The sequence below is a fragment of the Acomys minous genome, assembly GCF_964271855.1.
Source record: "Acomys minous genome assembly, chromosome: 4".
NCBI lineage: Eukaryota > Metazoa > Chordata > Mammalia > Rodentia > Muridae > Acomys > Acomys minous.
Window position 1 is genome coordinate 95532072 of NC_140486.1, and position 21847 is coordinate 95553918.

At 41.3% G+C, this 21847-nt stretch overlaps 1 protein-coding gene across 4 annotated transcripts in view; it reads left to right on the forward strand.

Moving 5' to 3' along the window:
• The window catches only part of AP1S3 (adaptor related protein complex 1 subunit sigma 3), a 68233-nt gene extending 47347 nt beyond the window's left edge, over positions 1–20886 (forward strand). Inside the window, exons 4-6 of one of the 4 annotated variants that reach the window (XR_014778766.1) lie at positions 7443–7580; positions 8669–8864; positions 12298–14275. Coding sequence is in view for 3 of the 4 variants with exons in the window: in XM_084779486.1 (XP_084635612.1) it covers positions 7443–7580; positions 20598–20747 (288 nt within the window). In the remaining variant the exon portion in view is untranslated. Of the gene's footprint in view, positions 1–7442; positions 7581–8668; positions 8865–12297; positions 14276–20597 lie in introns of those variants that run through there. The other 3 variants (XM_084779486.1, XM_084779485.1, XM_084779487.1) reach the window with 3 other exon arrangements.
• Positions 20887–21847: the final 961 nt, after the last annotated feature.

Consider the following 21847-nt stretch of genomic DNA (forward strand, 5'->3'; position numbering starts at 1 on the left):
CTTCAAATTCTCTCCTTTTTTCTTTTCTTTTTTTTTCTCGCCATGACATTGCTTTCTGCTAGGTCTTGGCCCGTGCATCAGGAGGCTCTACCTTGGTTTGCTTCTCCTTTTCTCATCTTCTAAATGCTGTGCCTCTTTTCCCACCTGCCTACTTGTGTCTGTGGATTCTTTCTCCTAGAATCTACTGCCAAGTGACTCGTCTCTGCTTACCCTTGTTCACTGACCTTCTCATGGCAAAGTACTATCTATGCCCATCTTTTGCAAGCCTGCTGTGTCTGGTGGTTGGAATCTGCTATTTCCCAGAATGCTTCAGTACAAAGGATAGGTGTTTGGGTTTTTGTTTTGTTTCCCTTCCTTTCTTTGTTTATTACTAGAACTTACATGTCTCTTCAATCAAACCTAAGACACATCTCTTTCATTTCTATTGCTGCGATGAAACACTATGATCTAAAAGCAAGTTGGGGAGAAAAGGATTTATTTGGCTTACATTTCGTATTGCTGTTCATTATGAAAAGAAGTCAGGGCAGGAACTCAAACAGGACAAGACCCTGGAGGCCGGAGCTGACGCAGAAGCCATGGAGGGGTCCTGCCTACCACTTTGCTTGCTCTGCCTTGCTCAGCCTGCTTTCTTGTACATCCCAGGACCACTAGCCCAGGGTGGCAGCACCATCAGTGGGCTGGACCCTCCCGACCGATCCTTAATTGAGAAAATGCCTCACAGCTGGATCTCATAGAGGCATTTCCTCAACCGAGGCTCCTTGTGACAAGTGACACAAGACCAGCCAATACACTACTATCATAGATTTACTTGGAATTTTACTTTTAACTTCTTATTCGGTCATTTCTACCCTCCAAGCCCTTCTTTGCTTCTCTGCTTGGCCTGTTCGTGAGTATCCTTTTTATTTTATTTTTTATAAAGCATAGGACCTAGGTGGGATATTGCTTCTCATCTCTTTCTGTCATCTGTTACCAAAAGCCTTCACCTCTCCTAGGCTGTAATGTAAGTTTTCAAAACAGTGATAGCCGACTGTTCCTCCACCATCCTGTGGTCTCTCCTTTGTGCACCTGTCAGCACCATCATTCCAGGTTATAGCTTAGAGTGTCCCACCTGGTGCACACCTGGCTGTTCCCTGAGGTCATGACCTTTGACTCCTGCCCACACCCCACCCGCTTACAAAATACCTCTGGGCCAGATTTTAGCAAGTAGAGACACTAATAAAATGCTCTGTTGCAAGAAGAAAGCCATCAGATCTGGAAAAGGTTCCTCTAGCAATATTTTCCTTTCACTGCCTTGGTCAATGGAAGTTTATCAAGTGATGGGGGATTTGCTTTCAGAAAAATTCTTAACATTCTTTCTCTGAAACTGAACAGGTGAAATTGTCATCATTGGCTGGGTCTTATCTGTTTTGCTTTCCCCACCTCCCCACCCCTGAGTGGGGAGTTTCCTGAGACAGGGTTTCTCTGTGTAGCTCTGGCTGTCCTCAAACTCTGTAGATCAGGCTGGCCTTGAATTCTGAGATCCACCTGCCTCAGCCTCCTGAGTGCTGGGATTAAAGGCATGAAGCTTTGATATAGGCTTCCCAGTAAGGAGAATTGGGTGGGTCTCTGCGTGAATTGTGTCCCTTTGTAAATGTTGTTATAACAGCTAACACATTGCTTGGGAGATTTCAATTATTGTCAATATTCAGGAATAACAAGAAAGTGACACCATGTCCTTTCTCCTCCTGTCTCACCAAGTTTATTTTCCTTTTTGTTTTTTTTTCTAAGCAGTTCATATATAGTAGCATCTTTTAAAACACAGAGGTATTTTAACTTCATGCTTTCTTTTATTTAATGAATTCTGCCATTTTGCAAAGGGCCTGGAGGAATTTCTTAAAGTTGGAGCTTTCTTATAATTTGCTTTCTCTTCCTCGTTCCTGAACTCTGGTTTGACCTGTTCTGTTTCTGTGGATTAACCCAGCTGCGATCATGTGACTGGAGGCTGAATTTTGATCTCTCTGTACTTAACTGAAATTCGAGCAGATATTTCAAAGCACATCATTTCTTAAGAGAGTTTGAATGACATCTCCACAGGATCTAGGCCCAGGGAAAGCACAGAGAGGATTGGAACAACTTCCTGCCTCTTTAGCATCGATTCTCCATCCAATTCTGGCTCACCTTTCGAAGCTCTAGCTTTGTTATGAATCAAAGTTTTAATTCACTGAAACATTCAATGAATCTTTCATTAAGCTAAGAGCACTTTAGGGCTCTATGCCCAATAGGTGTTCAATTCTTATTAATTAACAGTGATGACCAAAGGTTTCTGGGACTGATCCTCAATGACATCATCTCAGAACTAAAATATTTCTCTTTGGGCTTATTTTCCTTTCCTGTGGATACCAAAGATTTCTTTGAGTTTTGCCCTTATATTATAGAAGAAGAAACTTACACCTTGAACATACTGTGTTTCGAAGACAGGTTAATCAAAATCTCTGGTTAACTAATTTGAGTGATGTGTTTTAGAGTGCTTTTAATTTTAAGGAGATTATCAAGGATTGGGTAGTTAATGTTTCAATCTTCAGTAAGTAACTTTAACCCCAATTTACAGACCTAAGAAGAAATGCCTCGGGGGTCTCCCAGTAGATCAGGGATTTAGACACCTGCCGTGTTTCCACCCTGCCCTGTGGCATGGATTTTGATAGATGTATTCTGAGTGTATGGGTGCTGCTGTCCCAGGAAGCTCTTGAATTTGACCTAGGGAGTTTTTTTCTGTTGTAAGAGGAGAGACATTAAGTATCCTGATCCTGGTGTCTGCTCACCTAGTAACCAGACCCAAGATTTCAGATTTTCATCAGCCTCCATTTTACTGATGAGGATACGACTCTAAAAATGTTGATGAACATATGTCCTTGTTGTGTGGTGGAGCATCTTTTGGGTATATTCCAAGGAGTGGAATAGGTGAGTCTTGAGGAGGTCCTAGTCTCAGTTTACTGCAATTTCTTCCCATTTAGTTTTATTCTTCAAAGTTATTTTTAAAATGCATTCCATACCCTTCTAAACATATAATCTTTTAAACAAATGGATTTCAGTATGCATATTCTTCTATGACGTCAATATTCTCATTTCAAGCTTGTTAGAGAGAGATTTTTCTACACTTCTCCATGTAAAACTACACTATTCTTTAAAAAAAAAAAAAAAGGGTGTGCACCACCATACCCAGCAGGGTGGTGCTTAAAAAAAAAAAAACAAAAAACCAAAAAACTACACTATCCTTTCCAAACTATACATAGGTACATACAATACTTACACTGTTATAGAGATGTATGTGCATTATTTAGACAGTTCCCTATGAGTGAACTTCAGATTGTTCCCAATTATTATTATAAACGAGGTCCTTTTAATCACTGTTGCTTATATGTCTTATTGGGCATTGGTTTTAGTATATCATGGGGCTAATCTCCTTATGGAACTATTGGGTCCACAAATTTTAAAAATTATTTATTTTGGGGTGATTATTATTATTATTATCATCTATGTGTATGTGCATTGTGTGTGTGTGGTGTGTGTGTGTGTGGTGTGTGTGAGATGTGTGTCATGTGTGTGATATGTATGTATATATACCAGTGCATGTAAGGTGCATTGTATAGGTGGAAGTCAGAGGACAACTTGGAGTCCTTTTATGTTTACATGGGCTTTGGTCATTGAACTCGGGTTGTCATTGTTTGGCGTATCCACCAGAGAAGATGTCTTAGACATGGATTTAAGCCAACAGAAAGTCTTTATTAGCTGGCCAGTGACTACACTGGGTATTTGGGATCCCAGTGTAGCATTAAACCTTTCTCAGGGTGAGCTTTTAAGTATAAATACCATCATCTGGATTGACATACTTCAGTTAAGAACAGTTAGCCAGAAGAAGAGCTATAGAAGCCAAAAAGGAAGGTTTTCCCAGAACTATGGACCATGATGGCTTAGATCTTTGTTTTCATTTTGGCAGGTCAGACTGTCTATATCCTGAGTTTTATGGCCCACATGGTACTCCATCATTTATGGCCCACATGGTACTCCATCATTTATGGCCCACATGGTACTCCATCATTGAGCCAGTTGTGCAAATGTCTGGGGCCCTGTTATAGTCAGGCATCTGTGGCAAGTGCCTTTACCAACTGATCCATCCTACCATATGTGGGTGCAAGCATTTTTGCATTTAAAATTGACTGACAGTACAATTTGATGTCTATTATTGTTTTGATGTTGTTTGTCTGTCTGTTTTTGGTTTTTTGAACTCTTGCTGTCCTGGAATTCACTATGTAGAACAGGCTGGCCTTGAACTCTCGGAGATCCACCTCCCTTTGCTGGGATTAATGGTATGTGCCACCACACCTGGTTTAATTGTTTGATTTTACATTGTGTATATCTTAGGGAAGGACTTGCAAAACTTCTTTCCGCACTGAGAACTTCATATGCTTTCGTCAGTAGGAGAATAAAGGAAGGAAGTTGAAGGAATGGCTCAGTTCTTGCTGGCATGTGCCAGGGTAAGGGGGTGAAAGAACATGATGAGCTGGTAGCTTGTGTAACTGTGCCAGGGGATAAAGGCAGGCACAGGAGAGCAGAGAAGTGGTGGGAGGGGTAAAATCCTCTGTATTACTTGGGAGAATTAAAATCTATCTTGAAACCTAGACCTCATACAAGCAGGAATGAGGACAGCATTTTAGCAAAGTGTGACTGACTGTGGTCTTGAATGGCAAAGACATTGCCTAAAAGATCATTGCAGTAAACCCAGTGGGAGGGGTTGCAGGCCAGAGCAGCTGTGAGGTGGAGGGATGGGAAGCTAGGGCTTTATTTAGATGGTAGAATCAATAGGATTGGTAACCAAGGCAACAGATCAGGACCAAGGGAAGAAGCGATGTCTTAGTTAGGGTTACTATGGCAGTGATGAAATGCTATGATCAAGGAAGACTCAGGCTTCCACATCACAGTTCATCATCAGAGGAAGTCAGGACAGGAGCTCCAACAGGGCAGGGATCTGGAAGCAGGAATGGATGCAGAGGCCATGGAGGAGTGCTGCTTACTGCCTTGCTCCCCATGGCTTGCTCAGCTTGGTTCCTTATAGAACCCAGGACCAGGCTTTTAATCCTAGCACTTGGGAGGCAGAGGCAAGTGAATCACTGTGAGTTCAAGGCCAGACTGGTCTACAAAGTGAGTCTAGGACAGCCAAGGATACACAGAGAAACCCTGTCTTGCAAAACCAAAAAATAAAAAAGAAAGAAAGAAAGAAACCAGGACCACTAGGCCAGGGATGGTTCCACCCACAATGGACTGGGCTCTACACCATCAATCCCTAATTAATAAAATTCTCTGCAGGCTTACCTCCAGCCCAGTGTTAAGAAGGCAATTTTCTCAATTGAGGATCCCTCCTCTCTAATGACTCTAGCTTGTGTCAAGTTGACATGAAACTAGCCAGTATAAGAAAGAGGCTACTAAGCAAAATTAGGGAGTGGAGGAAGAAAGTATGCTTGAGATCAGTTTGGGAATCAGTGCGGAGGAAGGAAGGATGCCCAAGTAGACAAGTGTAGTAGTCAGTAGGTAAAAACACTGGGTGGATGGAGAACAGTGTCGTGTTTGTTGCACCATGTGCTGGCTAGAGCAGCTGTAAAGTGGAGGGATGTGAAGAAGTGTTCTGTATGGATGTTAGAATCAATAGAGATTGGGGACCAAATCAAGAGCACAGAACCAATGGATGGAGAGGAATGAGAGAGGGGAGCTCTCACTGTGAGACCCAGCAAGATTGTCTAGAAGACAGTGTGTATTGCACCAAGAAGGAGCTGTGCAGATGAACGCCAGCATTTCAGAAGATGGCTGCCCAGTGTGAAAGCTGAATGTGGCGGACTCATCAGCTGTTCTGCAAATTGAGATGCCCAAGCACTCCACAAATACTTCTTCAAAAAATTATTTTTTAAATCATATATATTCATTTATTTTGGTGGGGGACTGCATATTTGTTAGGGCGTGTGTGTGTAGAAGTCAGAGGACAAATTGTGGCAATAGGTTCTCTGCATCCACCATGTGGGTCTTGGTGGTCAAACTCAAGTTTCAGGGCTCGACAGCAAGAACTTTTCCCCCTTGGGCTTTCTTGCCTGGTATCAGTACTTACCAATAAAATACAAGGTAGTGGGGAGGAATAAAACAAAACCATCCAGAAGGTCCAAGAAGGAAGCATCAGAGTCAGAGGAGGACCACAGGCATTAAATAATAATATTGCCAAGTCAGGGGAGCAAAGAAGAAATCTTGTCAATCAGATAGATTGACAAGGGTATCAGCTGCTCCTATGGTGAGTGAGAGGGAGGATGGGAGCCTTTCAACTAGATGGTTTAAAGAGAACAGCTTCAGTTGGGCAGGCAGGGTATGAGCACAGGAGGAGGCAGCTGCTGGTGAGTTGTGGAGTAAACAGAAGAACTGTGTGAGGCATTCTCCGGTTGAGGCATCTAAGACTATGGGACTAGCGTTGCCACTGGCTGCACTTACATACTGAGACCTGTCTGTCTCTCTGTTGGTCTTTGATGCTCACTAGTGTGCAGGTCTGCTAACTAGAACCAGTGTCACATGGGGATCTGTTAGCAGTACAGGTTTTTGAGTCCCATCCAGATCTTACTGACCTAGAAGTCCAGGAACAGGACCTTCAGGAAGAGTTTGTAGGAGCCTTTACAGGTGAGTTTGATGTATTCAAAATTTGGCAACTCTTTAGCCTAATGGTCAAGATCTTTAGACCCCACTGTAGGAGAAATAAGGCTCTGGCCTTGTACTTCAAAAGCATCAGGAAGCCAACTTCTGCTTGTGCATGTGAACACAGGAGCCTGAAACCTCCCTTCCCCACTGAGTCTGGTATTCTGTTACAACACAAAACATGGTATTAGTCACTTTCCTATTGCTGTGATGAAATACTATGCAACTAATTGAGGAGAGGTGATTTTGGCTTACAGTTCCAGAGGAGGAGTCCACAGTGGCAAGGGATGTTTGCTAGTGGGTGGCAGGAGCAAGAAACGGAGAGATCACATCTCAACCACACACAGGAAGCCAAGATATGGAGTGTGTCAACAGGAAGAAGGATGAGGCCATGAACCCTCAAAACCTGCCCCCACTGACCTGCTTCCTTTAGCAAAGTTGTGTCCCCAACAGCTCTTTAGTCTCCCCAAGCGCCACCAGCTGGTGACCAAGTGTTCAAATACTTGAGACCATGGGGGTACATTTCTCTCTCAAACCACCTTGAACCTTATTATCTAAAGACGTGCTCAACTTTAATAGGATTTGGCTTTACCTTTGGTAAAGGTCTGGGATTCTCTGCTCCCATGTGGTGTTTTATCACTTGGATATCACTTGGATGGTAGTGCCAGAAAAGCTGCAGTCAGTGGCAGATGCTCTCCTGATTCTACTGAAAATTTATCAAAACTTTTTTTTTTTCTTACCAGGTCTGTGAGCTGGATATTATCTTTAATTTTGAAAAGGCCTATTTTATCCTTGATGAGTTTATAATAGGTGGAGAGATCCAGGAAACATCCAAGAAAACAGCAGTCAAGGCCATTGAAGACTCCGATATGTTACAGGAGGTCAGTGTGGTTTTCTATGCCTGGGGTGGCTCTGACACGTATTGTAATGCTCTGAGGACTGCACCCACATGTTGTTATGGGCATAGCTTCTACTTTAAACAATGTACATGTGAGAGCTCACTTAATTCTTTCAGCAGTTCAAACTAGGTGTTAGCCTGTTTTATAGTGAGTGAATAGAGCTTCACTCGGGGTGAAATGTGCTGCTCATTTTTGTAGTTGGTAAATATGAAATAGAGCTTTGGACCTTTGCAGTTTGGTCCCTAGTCTTTGCTTGTCCTGTTGGGCTGAGCTTTGGGTTCTGAAAATATCTTACCCTCTGAGATGGATGAAGTGCTTGGTGCTATTCTTTGCAAATGTAATTTTGTGAGATGTATAAAAAAGAATTTCATTAAAACATCTGCTCTGCCCTGGGAAGGATGAACAGCAGTGTGTAGTTGTTTCATTTTCTGAGAATATTAGAGCTGTGATATTGAAGATGACATTTGTCATGTTAATTGAAATTTCCTACCTCTCTTGGGAAGGCCTTAGGCCTATGTGTTCTTGTTTGCATAAATAAATTGGGAGCACTGGTAGCTGGATTGCAAAGGTATAAATGGGTCCCGAAACCTCTGTTTGGTGCTCCTCCTGACTCTGTGATTGCTTCATAAAATATCCCGGGACTTTTCTTTTTAGAGGCATCTCAGATTTAAATCAGACCTAATAGGGGAGCATAACCTACCTTAGCCCCTACTAGAAGACTGAAAATGAGCACTGTAATCCACCAACTCTTGCCTTTTAAGTTGAGGTAGCTCTGACCACTCCTTAAGCAAGCATGTTTCTGAGTGCCTAGATGCTGTCCCAGCTCTCCCACAATGCCATCCAGTCTTCCTCCCTTCCATCTCTTTTTGCCTGTCTACTCTACACTCCTAGGTTTTTTTTTTTTTTTTTTTTTTTTTGTCTTGTTTTAAACAGAGTCTCGCTATATGTAACCCAAGCTGGCTTTAAACTCACAAGGATCCTCCTGCCTCTACCTCCCAAGTGCTGGGATGGCAGGCACGTACCACACCTGGCCTCAGTGGGTCTTTTCCATCTTCCTGTTTTCATAACAGCAGGTCAAGAGTCAAGAGGATTTCAAGAATTATAAAGTTCCTTTTTAAAATTGGTGCTAAAGCCATTCTTCCTGCTATTTTGGAAATAAGAGACTGGTTAAGTTAATAAGACATTAGGCATGATTTCCCAGCAACTGTCTTGGCAGTACTCTGAGCTGATTACTTACATCTGCCCATGGAGGGACTCCATCATCAGGTGAGTGGCCATGAAGGAACATAAGGGTGGGTTCCCAAAATCAGCTCTGTACCTGTCAGGCCAATGCATACTTTGCTAGAGGGGGTGTCCCATCAAAGAGATGCATCAGATGTCTCTGAGTCTTACCTGCTTCCAAATGCCACAAGAAGTGGAATCTTATGAGGTACTGAAAAGCAAAACAATGGTTTGGAAATTCCACAAGGGAAAGTCTGTTAAAATACCCTGAGGTGGGGTAGTGAGTAGGGAGTAGGGGTTACTCCTGAGACTCTCCTCTTGGTCTTTAAGATGGAAGCTCCTTATAAAAGAGGCAGATTTTCCCTGGGGTCTTTGGCAAAGGCACACCTGCATTGTTTCAAAGCCCCTCTTCCCCGAGCTGCAGGAAACAGGGTTTCAAGAGCTTTCAGCAAATCTGTATTTCTAGTTCCAATTAAATCTCGGGAGCAGTAGGGCACTAGTTGGTTGGTTCGGGTCCCTGGTGATTGAGTAGATGTTGTGAACAGGTCTTGTCGGAGACCCCGTGTTAAGCCCTGTGCCCCAGTGAGCAGGCATGGTTGTGGCTGTCTTTAAACGGCATGTGCTGAATAAACAGAGCTGGCCAAGTGAGAGAGTGTTGCCAGTGTCCTCATGGGCTCTGCTACTCCTCCAGTGATGTCACAAAATATTTGGGGGAGCTTGCTGGGAAGTTGAGTTTGCTTGTCTGGTCTGCTTCATAGAGTACAGATTGTGTAGGAGAAAATGTTAATATCGCATAGAAGAGAGAGATTGCCCTTTTATCTCTTGACCTTCAGGAACAAATGTGTTCTAAGTACATGTTTGTAGTAAAGGAGATGCAGAGGAAGGCCTTTAATGACATTTTATTCCCTTTAGAAGGGTGGTTCTCAACCTTCCTAATGTAATGAACTTTTAATACAGTTCTTCATGTTATAACCATAAAATTATTTTGTTGCTGCTTAATTACATAACTGTGATTTTTTTTCTACTGTTATAAATCATAATGTAAATATATGTCAGGTAGAATATCTGATATGCAACTCCCAAAGGGATTGTGACCCACAGTTTAGAACCACTGCTTTTCAACAATTGAAAATCCTGAGCTAGCTCTTAGGACTTCCCTCTCAATTGTACCTACTAAAGGTTTCTTGGGGCAGGGGAAGGAAACAATTATTTTCAGATATTTAGTAAGAAGATCCACAGTGTCAAAGCTCCAGGTGCTCAAAGCTTAATCTGGGTGTATTCAGGTTAGATGTTAATAATTCACAAGAGTAGAGATTGTAACTCTCAGCATTATCAGATGGGGGCAGCCATTGGATGATCTTCATAGACGATGGCTCCTTAAGAAGGAAAGGTCAAATGGGGTTTGAGCAGCAGGCCATCTCACACATAGATGTGATGCATGAGCAGCTGTGTGGTGGACCCCAACATTTTGAACCTCCAAAGCATAAACCAAACCCACAATGCATGCAGTAGAAAGGGGCTGTCTATGAGGTGCAGAACGCATACCACCATGGTGTGAGACTATTCACAATGGATGTCAGGGTACACAACTCTAGCCCCACTCTTGTGAAGGCAAAGGAAGACAAAGATCTGTCTTAAGTGTGACTTAAAACCATGCCAGTCTTAAGTCACTTCCAACTTTTTTTCAGTGGCAAGTTCAAGAAAAAAACAAATGTGTACATCACTTCTCCAGTACTCCCGGAGTAATAGCAGGGCTCAGGGCAGGCAGGTCAGAGGTCAGTCCCTGAGTCATGTCATGCTAACATGGACAGACAAGCAGAGCCTGGTAGACCCTTAAGGATGTAAGGTGTCCACTTTGTGACTTTTGACTGTCTCATGATTCTTCAAGGCTGCAGAAAGGACGGAGCAATGTGTCCATAGAATCAATTCATCTTAGTCAAATTTGCAAAAGGAAGGCATTTTTAATGCAAAGACTATACAGCCATAGCACATGTAAGCTAAGAGTATCAAACAAGTAGACGATACTGTTCTATAGTTTATTTTGTCATCTTTTAAATAGTGATAATGTGCTGTCATCTCTTACTCTAAATAAATTTTATACTTTATTTGTTTTGGATCTTTTTAAATGATGATAATCTTTACAAAATCCACATAGGCTTGTGGGCCAGTATTGATACCCCAGTCCAGTTAAAAGATAAGCATGTAATATTCAAGAGCAGATCCAGGGCAGATGCCTTTGGGTATGGTCCTCTCTTGGCTGGTGTTCAGTTAAGAGGCCAACAAGATTTGGAGAAAATGTACATGACAAATACCTACAGCACAAATAATTATAGCAGTGGTACACTGGAATGCTAAAGAGACAGGGGAAGCAGTTAGGAACCCTGATTTCTGATCAGTGCTTCTCAACCTACCTAATGCTGTGACACTTTAATACAGTTCCTCATGTTGTGGTGACTCCCACCCATAACATTATTTTGTTGCTACTTCACAGCTGTAGTTTCGGTACTGCTATTATTGTAATGTAAAGATCTGATATGCAAGATATTTGTTATGTGATCTCTCTAGGGGTCATGATACACAAGTTGCTCTAGACAGTCTCGTTGGCCGCTAGCCTTGATCTCTTTGGCCCATGTGGTCAGTCTTTCCTGGGATGTTCAAAGGTGGCACACACGTTCCATCAGGTGGATATTTAAGTGTTGGTTGCTAAGCCAGCTGGCAGTGACTCACAGTGACTTAAAGTAGTGTGCAAGGACAGCATGCATCCCCCTCCCCCACGAGCTTTCTCATTTATGTAACCTGGCCAGGGTTTTCTCACTATGTATCTTCTCAGCAGGAGAGGGTCTGCAGATGCTACTGTAGAGTTCTTGTAATTATGAGTTACAGACTCAAACTCAAACACTTAAAAGAAAAGATAAAGGCAGGAAACTAAACCAGTCGTGCTTGTTAGCAAACTTGATAACTAAAGAGCATCCGGATGCCTTGAAGAAGCAAAAGGTTCTTCCAAAAGGCATGGCAGAGACCTTTCAGACTCATAAGATGTTTATCCCTTCTGACTGACTGGGCTGTAGGGCTTAATGAAGAGGTTCCGCACAGTATAGGAAACTATGCCTTTGTTATGTGGGAATCCTTGGGGCTTCTCCAGCACACCGTATGCCTGCACGCGGTCCTCATGACCATATTAGACTCACGGGCCTTGAATCACCAGCGGTGTCACCACAGTTGTTGCTTCAACACCTCTCATCTCAAACATCCACTTCCTGATCCAGCTTAGCCTTTTCGCAGTTGAAAGTGATATATTTACAGCCATGTGGATGGATAGAGAAATGATATTTGAGCTTCCAGTCACTTCCAGTGGAATGCAAATATATATGCTTTTGCAATCTATTGAGGAAAAAAAGACATGATGGAGGACAAATCATAGTCTGCTACTGCATATGGCATAAAGGGACGATTGCTCTAAGTCACTGTTCTCTTTCAGACAATGGAAGAATACATGAACAAGCCCACGTTTTAAATGTGCAACCTACTTGAAGATTCTGAGTGCTTTGTGTTGTGAACCTACAAACAGGCAACTGCTTGCATCCAGTCTCCACAAGGCTCCTGGCACCATGCCAAAAATAACTTAAAGGGATTCTGTGTTAGCTACCAAAACTTAAAGTTGTTAGCATAATGTGTTTATGGTTGCTACATGTCTGTATTATACTGTGTATCAATACTCCTTGTGGCTTTAGTTGTTTCAATAGTTTCTGCAGACTGAATAAGTTGTTTGCAATGTTTTAAGTTCTTGTGGTATTTTTAAGGTAATTTCAAATATTAGTTGCAATGTTATATTTTTGTTGCCATTTGATCTTCTACTTGTAGATAGAAAACTGCTTTGTGATAACACACAGTTTTGAATGCAAAGTATATTTTATATAACAAATGCCTTTTTTAAATGTTTATAAACTCAAGTTTATGTTAATAGTTCAGATTTCATACATGATGCTAGATGTTTTTTTAATATGTTCAATACTACTATACTTTGAGGTCAGATACAATGTATATGACTTTAATGTCTTGAATTCAACTTATTTTTTTCAGCATTGGGATAGAATTTACTACATGATTTTGATGTCATAGAAGGTGCTAGATTGAGGTTTTAGCTTTACTTTCAATTGAATATAAGGGAAATTTCACTAAGATTGTGTTTTCTACAAATTATTTATTAAGGTTTCAAGAGACCCGGAAATAAGATGTTATAGCATCTTCTGTTATTACCAAAATACTGAGAGGAAAAGCTATAGCAATATTTATATAGCAATAATTGTGATGTCTGCTACTATTTTACATCTCATGTTCTAATTCTTGTGATTTTTTTTCAGATATTTTATTTTCAAATATCTCACTCCTTGTGGGAATTTTAAAAATATTTTACATGTAAGCTGAATGTATCAGACATCCTTGGGGACATGTGTTTTCATTGTACCCTTTATGGGAGGTGGCTCTATCCTTTTTTTTTCCCTCTTCTCCCCAGGAAAATATTTTCTGTTGACCATTATTATTGTGAACATGTCACCTTCATGCTTCCAAAACAAAAGTTCTCCTTAGCCTTGTACTGAGTGTCCTCAGACATGGAGTAGGAAGTCACTTGTAGCATTTGCTTGGCATCTCTGTCTGGAGCTTTGTATGTGCATTCTCGGTGGTGTTGTCCAGATCTGGTGTCCTTTGTATCAGAGGGCTTAGGACTCTTATGTTTCTTTCTAAGACAACACTGTGCTTGATTTTGTATTTTGTGGGTGATCTCATATGGGGGAACCTTAGAGAATGCTATTGTTTGTTGTCTTTGGTTCCTCTTATCAGGATTATTTAAGGGATGATGGCAAGACCAGAGTAGAAGAACAGACAGACAAACTGACCCATTCCTCAATATAACCAGCTATTTAAAGACAGTGATTCAGATTGCATATGAGGAAACGCCTGGTCTTCTAATAGCTGATGTATGATTATGGTGGCAGGTTGATGTTTGTCTTTTTTTTGAACAACTTTGTTTAGACAGTCTTCAGTTTTGTGCATTAGCTTTTTTAAAAATGTGATAAACATTTTCATTTTCCAAACATTTTTTTGTAAAACTGAACTTTCTGTAACTTCACAAGTTTTCCAGTTCCCTCTCACTGTTTTTGGATGAAGGTATCTTTTGAGCCTCATTAAATGTACTGCTTATATTCTGTATAATTCAATATTTGACACTGTCTATTTGCACAAATATTCTCTCTGTCAGTATGCTTGCGGAAAGTTGGCATAGTTATGTGACACACTGGAGTAAATTCAAGGGATTTGAGGACCAGCTTTAGTGAAAAATCATTATATAATTTTTTTATTATTATAAGTTTCTAAGAAAAGTACCAAGTAAACAGAAAAAATACTACTGAAAGTGTATAAAACTTCCAAATAAAAGATTAAAATATGTTAATGATGAATTTGTGTGTGCTCTCATGACTATATATGTAATATATATTCATAAATAACCTTTTTATTCTTTCAATTTCAATCTTAGTTTCTGGCAAAAATCCCTTTGGAATTTCTTGCTACTTACCGATAAGGAGAAGCTCACAAGGTGGCAGTGCCTGGGAAAAGAATAACTCTTTCTTTTCCACCTCCATTCCAGCATTCCCTCACAGTAGGACAACAGAATTTCTTTACTGGGAGTTGAGAAAGTAATCAATTTTCATTACTTTCATTAACAAATATAAAGACATTTTATGATACATAAGTGAATTTTCTCATCCTGACTCTTTTAAAATAATAGTAAGGCCTTTAGCAAATCGACCATGCTTCAAAACCTGATAACTCTTCCAACATGTTTATTATCAAAACTATATAATATCATTGACGAATGGCATTGAGTCTCATCTCTCCAAGGTTTCATCAATAAACATATTGATGAATGCTAGTGTATTTTTCCATATGGTTCCTGGATTTTTTTTGATATAATGCATTCAGATGTTCTGGGTTATGTAAAGCGAGCCGGTGACAATTTGTAAATGGATGGCCATTACTTTGTTTCAACCCTCTTTTGACTTGTTACAAAGGCTTGGTAAAACCACCCATAGACAGTGTGCTTTGATACTGAACAGCAGTCATCTGGTGGCACATGCCTTTAATGTCAGCACTCAGGAGGCAGAGGCAGGCAGATCACTGTGAGTTCAGATCACTGTAAGTTCAAGGCCAGCCTGGTCTACAAAGTCAGTCCCTGACAGCCAAGGCTACACAGAGAAACCCTGTCTCGAAAAAATAAACAAACAACAACAACAACCAAAAGAAACAACAACAACAAAACAAAACAAAAAACTAGAAGCTCCTCATAACATTGAGGACTCTATTAAACTGGCCTCTTTCTCCCCTCCACCACTCCATCTCCTGTCCTTCCTACTCTTCTCCTTTCCCTTTTCACACCTTTCCCCCTCTTTCCTCTCACTCTTCCCTTCCCTCCCCCACTTAATGCCTTCTTTCCTCTACTTCCTTCCCTGCTTTCCCCTGTCTCTTCTCCACACCACCCTGTCTATTGCTGTGATGAAACACCACAACCAAAAGCACCTTGGGGAAGAAAGAGTTTATTTCAGCTTATGATTTATAGCCTAACATGAGGGGAAGTCAGGGCAGGAACCCAAGGCTAGGAACTGAAGCAGAGACCAGCCAGGAATGCTGCTTACTGGCGTACTCGCTAGTGCTTGCTCATCTTGCTTGCTTATGGCACCCAGGACTGCCTGCCCCGAGTGGTGCCACCCACAGTGGGACTGGCCCTCCCACATTAGTCATTAGTCAAGAAAATGCTCCACAGATTTATACATAGGCCATTCTGATGATGGGCATTTCTCAACTGAGAGTCCATCTCCCTGGGCAACTAAAGATTCTGTTAGGTTGACCTAAAACTAATCAGCACATCAACTCTCACTTTTTTCGGACACAGGATCTCACTGTGTAGTCCAAGCTGGCCTGCAGCTTGTGAGCCTCCTCCATGGCCACCCCTCCTGCCACTGCTGAGACTATAGGCCTGTGATACTACACCTGCCTTAGAGTCACGTTTGGATGTACTATTTGGTATGAGGTTCAGGCCTATAGATGAACTTGCGGTAAGTTTTCCATGAATGAGTTCACATAATGATTGAATCTTACAGTCCTCTTGAATATGGGTCACCGGTCCATCATAGCAGATGCAGTTTCCATCATGACCACTTCTAGGTACTCATTTACTGGTTTGCTTTCGAGTCTATTTTAGAATGTTTCCAGATAATGTTCAAATGTTCTTTTGAGAGCATCTCTTGACTAAAAAAAGTCAATTAATTTGAGGTACATTTATGACTCCATCATTTTCTTCAATGGGGTGACAGTGGAAATAACCATAGTCCTGGGCAGGCAATATGCTTAGGAAGAGCTGGTCAAAACAAATCAGACTCCAGGGTTTTTAGTGCAGTTTTTCTTTTCCTTCCTTTTTTCTTTTTCTTCCTTTAAGAGAGAGAAAGAAGCTAGGTGTGGTGACGCACACCTGTAATCCCAGCACTTGGGAGGCAGAGGCAGGCAGATCTCTGTGAGTTTGAGGCCAGCCTGATCTACAAAGCGAGTCCAGGACAGCTATTAGAAATCCTATTTCAAAAAATAGAACCAGAGAGGGGGGTGCGGGAGAAATGAAGTTATATGGGCAGAGAGGAGAGAAGAGCTGGGAGTTGGGGCATGGCAAAGAATATGATAAATATACTGTATGAAACTCTCAAATAATAAATTATTTTAAAAGAAAAGTAATTTTTTTTACTTTATTAATTTATTCTTGTTACATCTCAATGGTTATCCCATCCCTTATATCCTCCCATTCTTCCCTCCCTCCCATTTTCCCCTTATTCCCCTCCCCTATGACTGTTCCTGAGGGGGATTACCTCCCCCTGTATATGCTCATAGGGTATCAAGTCTCTTCTTGGTAACCTGCTGACCTTCCTCTGAGTGCCACCAGGTCTCCCCCTCCAGGGGACATGGTCAAAGGTGAGGCACCAGATTATGTGAGAAAGTAATATCCCACTCTCCACTCTACTGTGGAGAGTGTTCTGTCCATTAAAGCAAAAGTTAGATAATTTACATTCATTAAAATGGCATCAAATAAACTGAGAAGTAAAAGTGTGATAAATTTTCAAGTAATGCAGTTTAAACTTGAATGCTTGGAAAATTAATTTTAGTTAAATAAGATGAGCTTCCATAAAGGTCTTAAACTATAAATATGATTTTTTAATTATGTAAGATTAAATACATTTTGGAGAATTTATCTTCTGTAATGAATTGACTTAATGAGATTACATTTTCCTATTATTAGAAATGGGTATTTTGAAGAAATGGGGCTCAATGGCATTTTGTCTAGTCAGTTTTTGAGTAATTGTAAGATTAAAGTCTAAGACCAAAATGATGGAGAAATGAATGAGTTAGGTAAGTTAATGAGAAAAATGATGAAAATTAGTTGCACATTCTACTTGGAGCAGTAATCAGAGGCAATAGTAGTATCCACAAAAAATTTTATATTATTAATTGAAAATTTTACTAAAATAATAACAGCATAATTCCAAGGAAATGGAAATCGTTTACATGTGCAACGAACCTAAGCAAAATAAATCATCAAGTAAAGATCAGGTGAGTTGGTGACTTCAGGGGATGCTTCCTGGGAGATACTGTGTCCTGGTTGTTTTCTGTCAGTTTGACACAAGCCAGAATTATCTACAAAGAGGAACCTCTACTGAGAAAATGCCTCTGTCAGATAACCTGTATGTAAAGTCTGAGAGAGCTTTTTTTGATTGCTAGTTGATAAAGGCAGGCCAAGCCCACTGGGGGCGGTGCTAGCCCTGGCCAGGTGGTCTTTGGTGGTACAGAAAAACAGGCTGAGCAAGCCATGAATAGCAAGTCAGTAAGCAGCATTCTTCCATGGCCTCTGCTTCAACGTTCTTGTCTTAAACTTCAGCCCTGACTATGCTGCTTCCTCCTTAAATTGCTTTTGGCCGTGGTGTTTTAGTACAGCAGTAGAAACCAGGCTAAGACACTCTATTACTGTAGTCCGTATTTAACAATATTATGAGCCAGAACACATAAGTCAGAAGTTAGGAATTTTCTGAGGACACCCTCCAAATACCATTAAATATAATGCCAACTTTTGTGAACTTTTAAACAATAAGAAATAAAGCTTAAATTTTTATCTTTATGTATACACATGTGGTTCTCGGAAACCAGTCTCTGAAAGCAACGCTGTCAGCTGTAGCAGACAGGCTAGGATGTGTGACTAATGAAACTGTGAGCCCTGCCTGTGTTTAGCTGGAGCCTCGCAATAGACAAGAGCATGGACACCTTCATGCTAGTCCTCAGTGTCACCGATGGGAGTGACATCACTCCCACCGCTCTTTGCAGAGGTGGATTATAGGAGTACGACAGGATGACTGAGGTGAGCCAGATTAACAACTCATTATACACCAGAGGAAAGAAAATGAGAACACTAGTGTGCAGGCTCTGATGGGGTTGTGGTGCTAATCATTTGTTTAATTAACTCTCCTTTTGATCAAAGATATTACCACAAGAAGGTATGTGATGAGCCTGTTTTCCTGGTGTGCAATACAAGCTAATGGCTTTCAGGACACGATTTTCATCCTTTTAACTGATGTGAGTCAAGTGTACTGAGTGCACTCTAAGTGACTGACATCGTTATGGGAGTAGAGAAAACGCTGCTCCCGGAACATGGACAGGAGGCGAACTGCCAAGTTTGTGTTTGTGAATTTTGCAGGTGGGACTTCTCACTGGTTGACTGGATGACAGTCTGAAATGGCAGTCCACGGGTGCTTACAGCACTTAGCTAACCTGTCCATTTAACTTTTTTTTTTTTTTAAATATTTAGTTTTAATCTATGTTCGTTGGTATTAAAATGTCAGATCTTGGAGTTACAGACAGTTGTGAGCTGCCATGTGGGAACTGGGAATTGAACCCGGGTCCTTTGGAAGAGCAGGCAGTGCTCTTAACCACTGAGCCATCTCTCCAGCCCCCATTTAACATTTTATAGCTAACCATGAATGACGATGTAACATTTGATTCTGAGCTGGGGAGCCAGTTTTAGATGCCAACAATATAGCTTGAAAAAGGAAGCAGAGACTGCTGTTCACTTTTGAGATCAACTTCCTGGTGCTGTCGGCTGTGCTGCTACAATTTATTTCCCAGCCTCTTGTGTGGGTCAGGTTGTTCACGGCATAATAATGACCAGTAGAACTCTGGTCAAAGTACTGTTTCCATTTCAGGTCTGAGTCGTATAACTCTGCTCTGCGGTCTGACATTTTCCGTTTCCCCTGTTTACAGCTGTAGGGAAAAGAAGCCATGACTCAGGGAAAGCAGAGCCATGTCAAGAGTTTAATACTATGTTGTCAGGAAAGCCAATCAATTCATCTACCTTAAGCGGTAGAAGGGGACTTCTACTGTCTGAAGCCACTGAACACCATCCAGTTGCTTGCTGTCCCACCGAGCCTGCCCTACACGATGCATGACTCAACCCTGGGCTGTTACCAGCAGAATCATCAGAACTGGATGTCCAGTGTGTTATTAGAACGTAGGCAATGGTAACACCCTATCCAGGGAACCCATCCAACTTAACTCATGGTTGTAGAAGCCTGCCACTGTTACGGTTGGAATATAAACTGTCCCCTACAGGTTTATGTTTTAAGCACCTATTCCCCAGCTTGTGGCATGACTTGGGGACACAGTGGATGGCTGAAGAGGTGAGGGCTAGCTGGAGAACCCAGGGCCCTTGGAGGTTACAGCCTGGGGCTCACTTCTAGTGCTGTTTGCTTTGCTTGGCCAACGGTGCCTGTGAGGATACTTGACAAGGAGGGTCAATCACAGTGCCCCCTACAAACGGTGCCAGCCTTTCCCTGCTGTGATGGACCGAACCCATGAGCCACATTCTTTCCTGTATCAAGTTGTTTCTGTCAGGGTTTTGGTGGCAGCAATACAGAAGTAACTAAGACGCTCCTGAGATATAGATATCAGCCTGTGTTAGCAAAAACAGGATTATGATGTCATTCATGTATATGAATGGTGAGCCTGCATACATATTTTTTTGTTTCTCATTATGTGAAGATTGTGTCATCTCACATTAAAAATTAGATATAGTTTTACAGTTTTTGGGAAACTGTAAGGACTGGCAATATTAGCATTTCCAGAATGTGGAACTGAGGCCAGCGGTTCTGTGTCCTGCATTCCCAGCGCTGTACCTGCCCACGCCACCAGCTTGTATGTTTGCCTAGCCCTGCACCCTTCTTGCTTGAACCCTCTTCAGAGATTGCTTCAGAAAGCTGTTACGCTGCCTTCCGCGAGTCTCCTTGGTCTGAGTACTTCTAATCTGACAAGTTGTGAATCCTAACCCCTGCCTGGTGCACGTATTCCATTTTTCTTGGCTTTTGCTTGTTCAGTTTATCCCTTTTACCTGAAATATGTCTGGATCCACCTTCTAAACCTTTTTTTTTTTTTTAAGATTTTATTTATTTTATGTATGAATGCTCTATCTGCATATGCTGCTGCATGCCATAAGAGGGCATCAGATCCCAGTATAGATGGTTGTGAGCCAATGTGTGGTTGCTGGGAATTGAACTCAGGACATTTGGAAAAGCACACAGTGCTCTTATCCACTGAGCCATCTCTCCAGCCCCCTAAACCTACATTCTTAAAAACAAGAAAAAGAAAAAAAAAGTATTGATTATTTATCTGCTTGTGTATGTCCTCTTGTGTATTCCACAGCGCCTGTGTGGCGATCAGAGGACAACTTGTGGACGTTCGTTCTCTCCTACCATTTGCACTCCAGGGATCAAATTTAGGTTGTCGCGTTTGGCAGCGGGCACCCTTCTGCATGGAGCCACCTTGCCAGCCCTTCTATATCCAGGTTCTTAAATGTACAACTTAAATTCCACTGTCTTCATGGATCTCCCTGATCCATTCTTCCTGCCTCCTCTGACAGTCCTTTCAACTGTATGTCTCCTTCAGTGTTTTTTGGCTTAAGTATGTATCTTATGTATTGTTGACATTAAAAGCGTGCGCAATGTTCAAGATGGCTTTGATTGTGTGTGTGTGTGTGTGTGTGTGTGTGTGTGTGTAAAAGGGAGGGATGAGAAATGGAGAGGTTTGTTTTTGTTGTTGTTGTTGTTGTTTTGCTAAATGGTCTATGAATGTCATGTTAGTTTTTCTTAACACTCTCAGGTTTGAAACTGTTTTCTTTTTTGTTTTGTTTGTTTCTCTGTGTGGTCCTAGCTGCCCTGGAACTCATTCTGTAGACCATGCTGGCCTCAAACTCAAAGATCTGCCTGTCTCTCTTTGCCTACAGAGTGCTGGTATTAAAGACATGGGCCACCACCACCTGGCTTTAGGCTTGAACATGTTTGAAAAATCATGACACCTTCATGAAAACAGCAAGCAGTGTCTTTATTCTCATAGCAAATAACCAGAATTGCTCATTTTTGGTCAAAAGGCTTTACATTGTCTTTACTTTTTAAATTTAATTTTATTATTATTTTTAAAAATCTTGTCAAGAAATAACTTGAAAACGTAATTACATCTCCAAAGCATGATAGGATCTCACAATTTCAGGAGACTGGTTTTGACTCCATTGTCCAGGACTTTTCTTTCTTTCTTTCTTTCTTTCTTTCTTTCTTTCTTTCTTTCTTTCTTTCTCTCTCTCTCTTTTTTGCCTATTGCAAAGGGACTCTAGCATCCCTCTCAGACCCTGGAAAAAACAGTGTCAGTAAGTACTGAGTGGAAGTTGAATGTTGGTTGCCCCATGATGAAGTGATCAAAATTAAGACTGAACACAACGGTGACAACATTAGGAACTTTTACTTTAATATTTATTTTATTTCTTTGTTTATTTTGTGAACGAAACAAGTGCACTGGTACCAGATCACATTCTTGGTTCACGTAATTCAGTACTGTTTATGTAAAGCCAGTGTCAACCTTTGTTCTCAAGATGGATGAGCCCCTGATGGCTCCTAGTTATA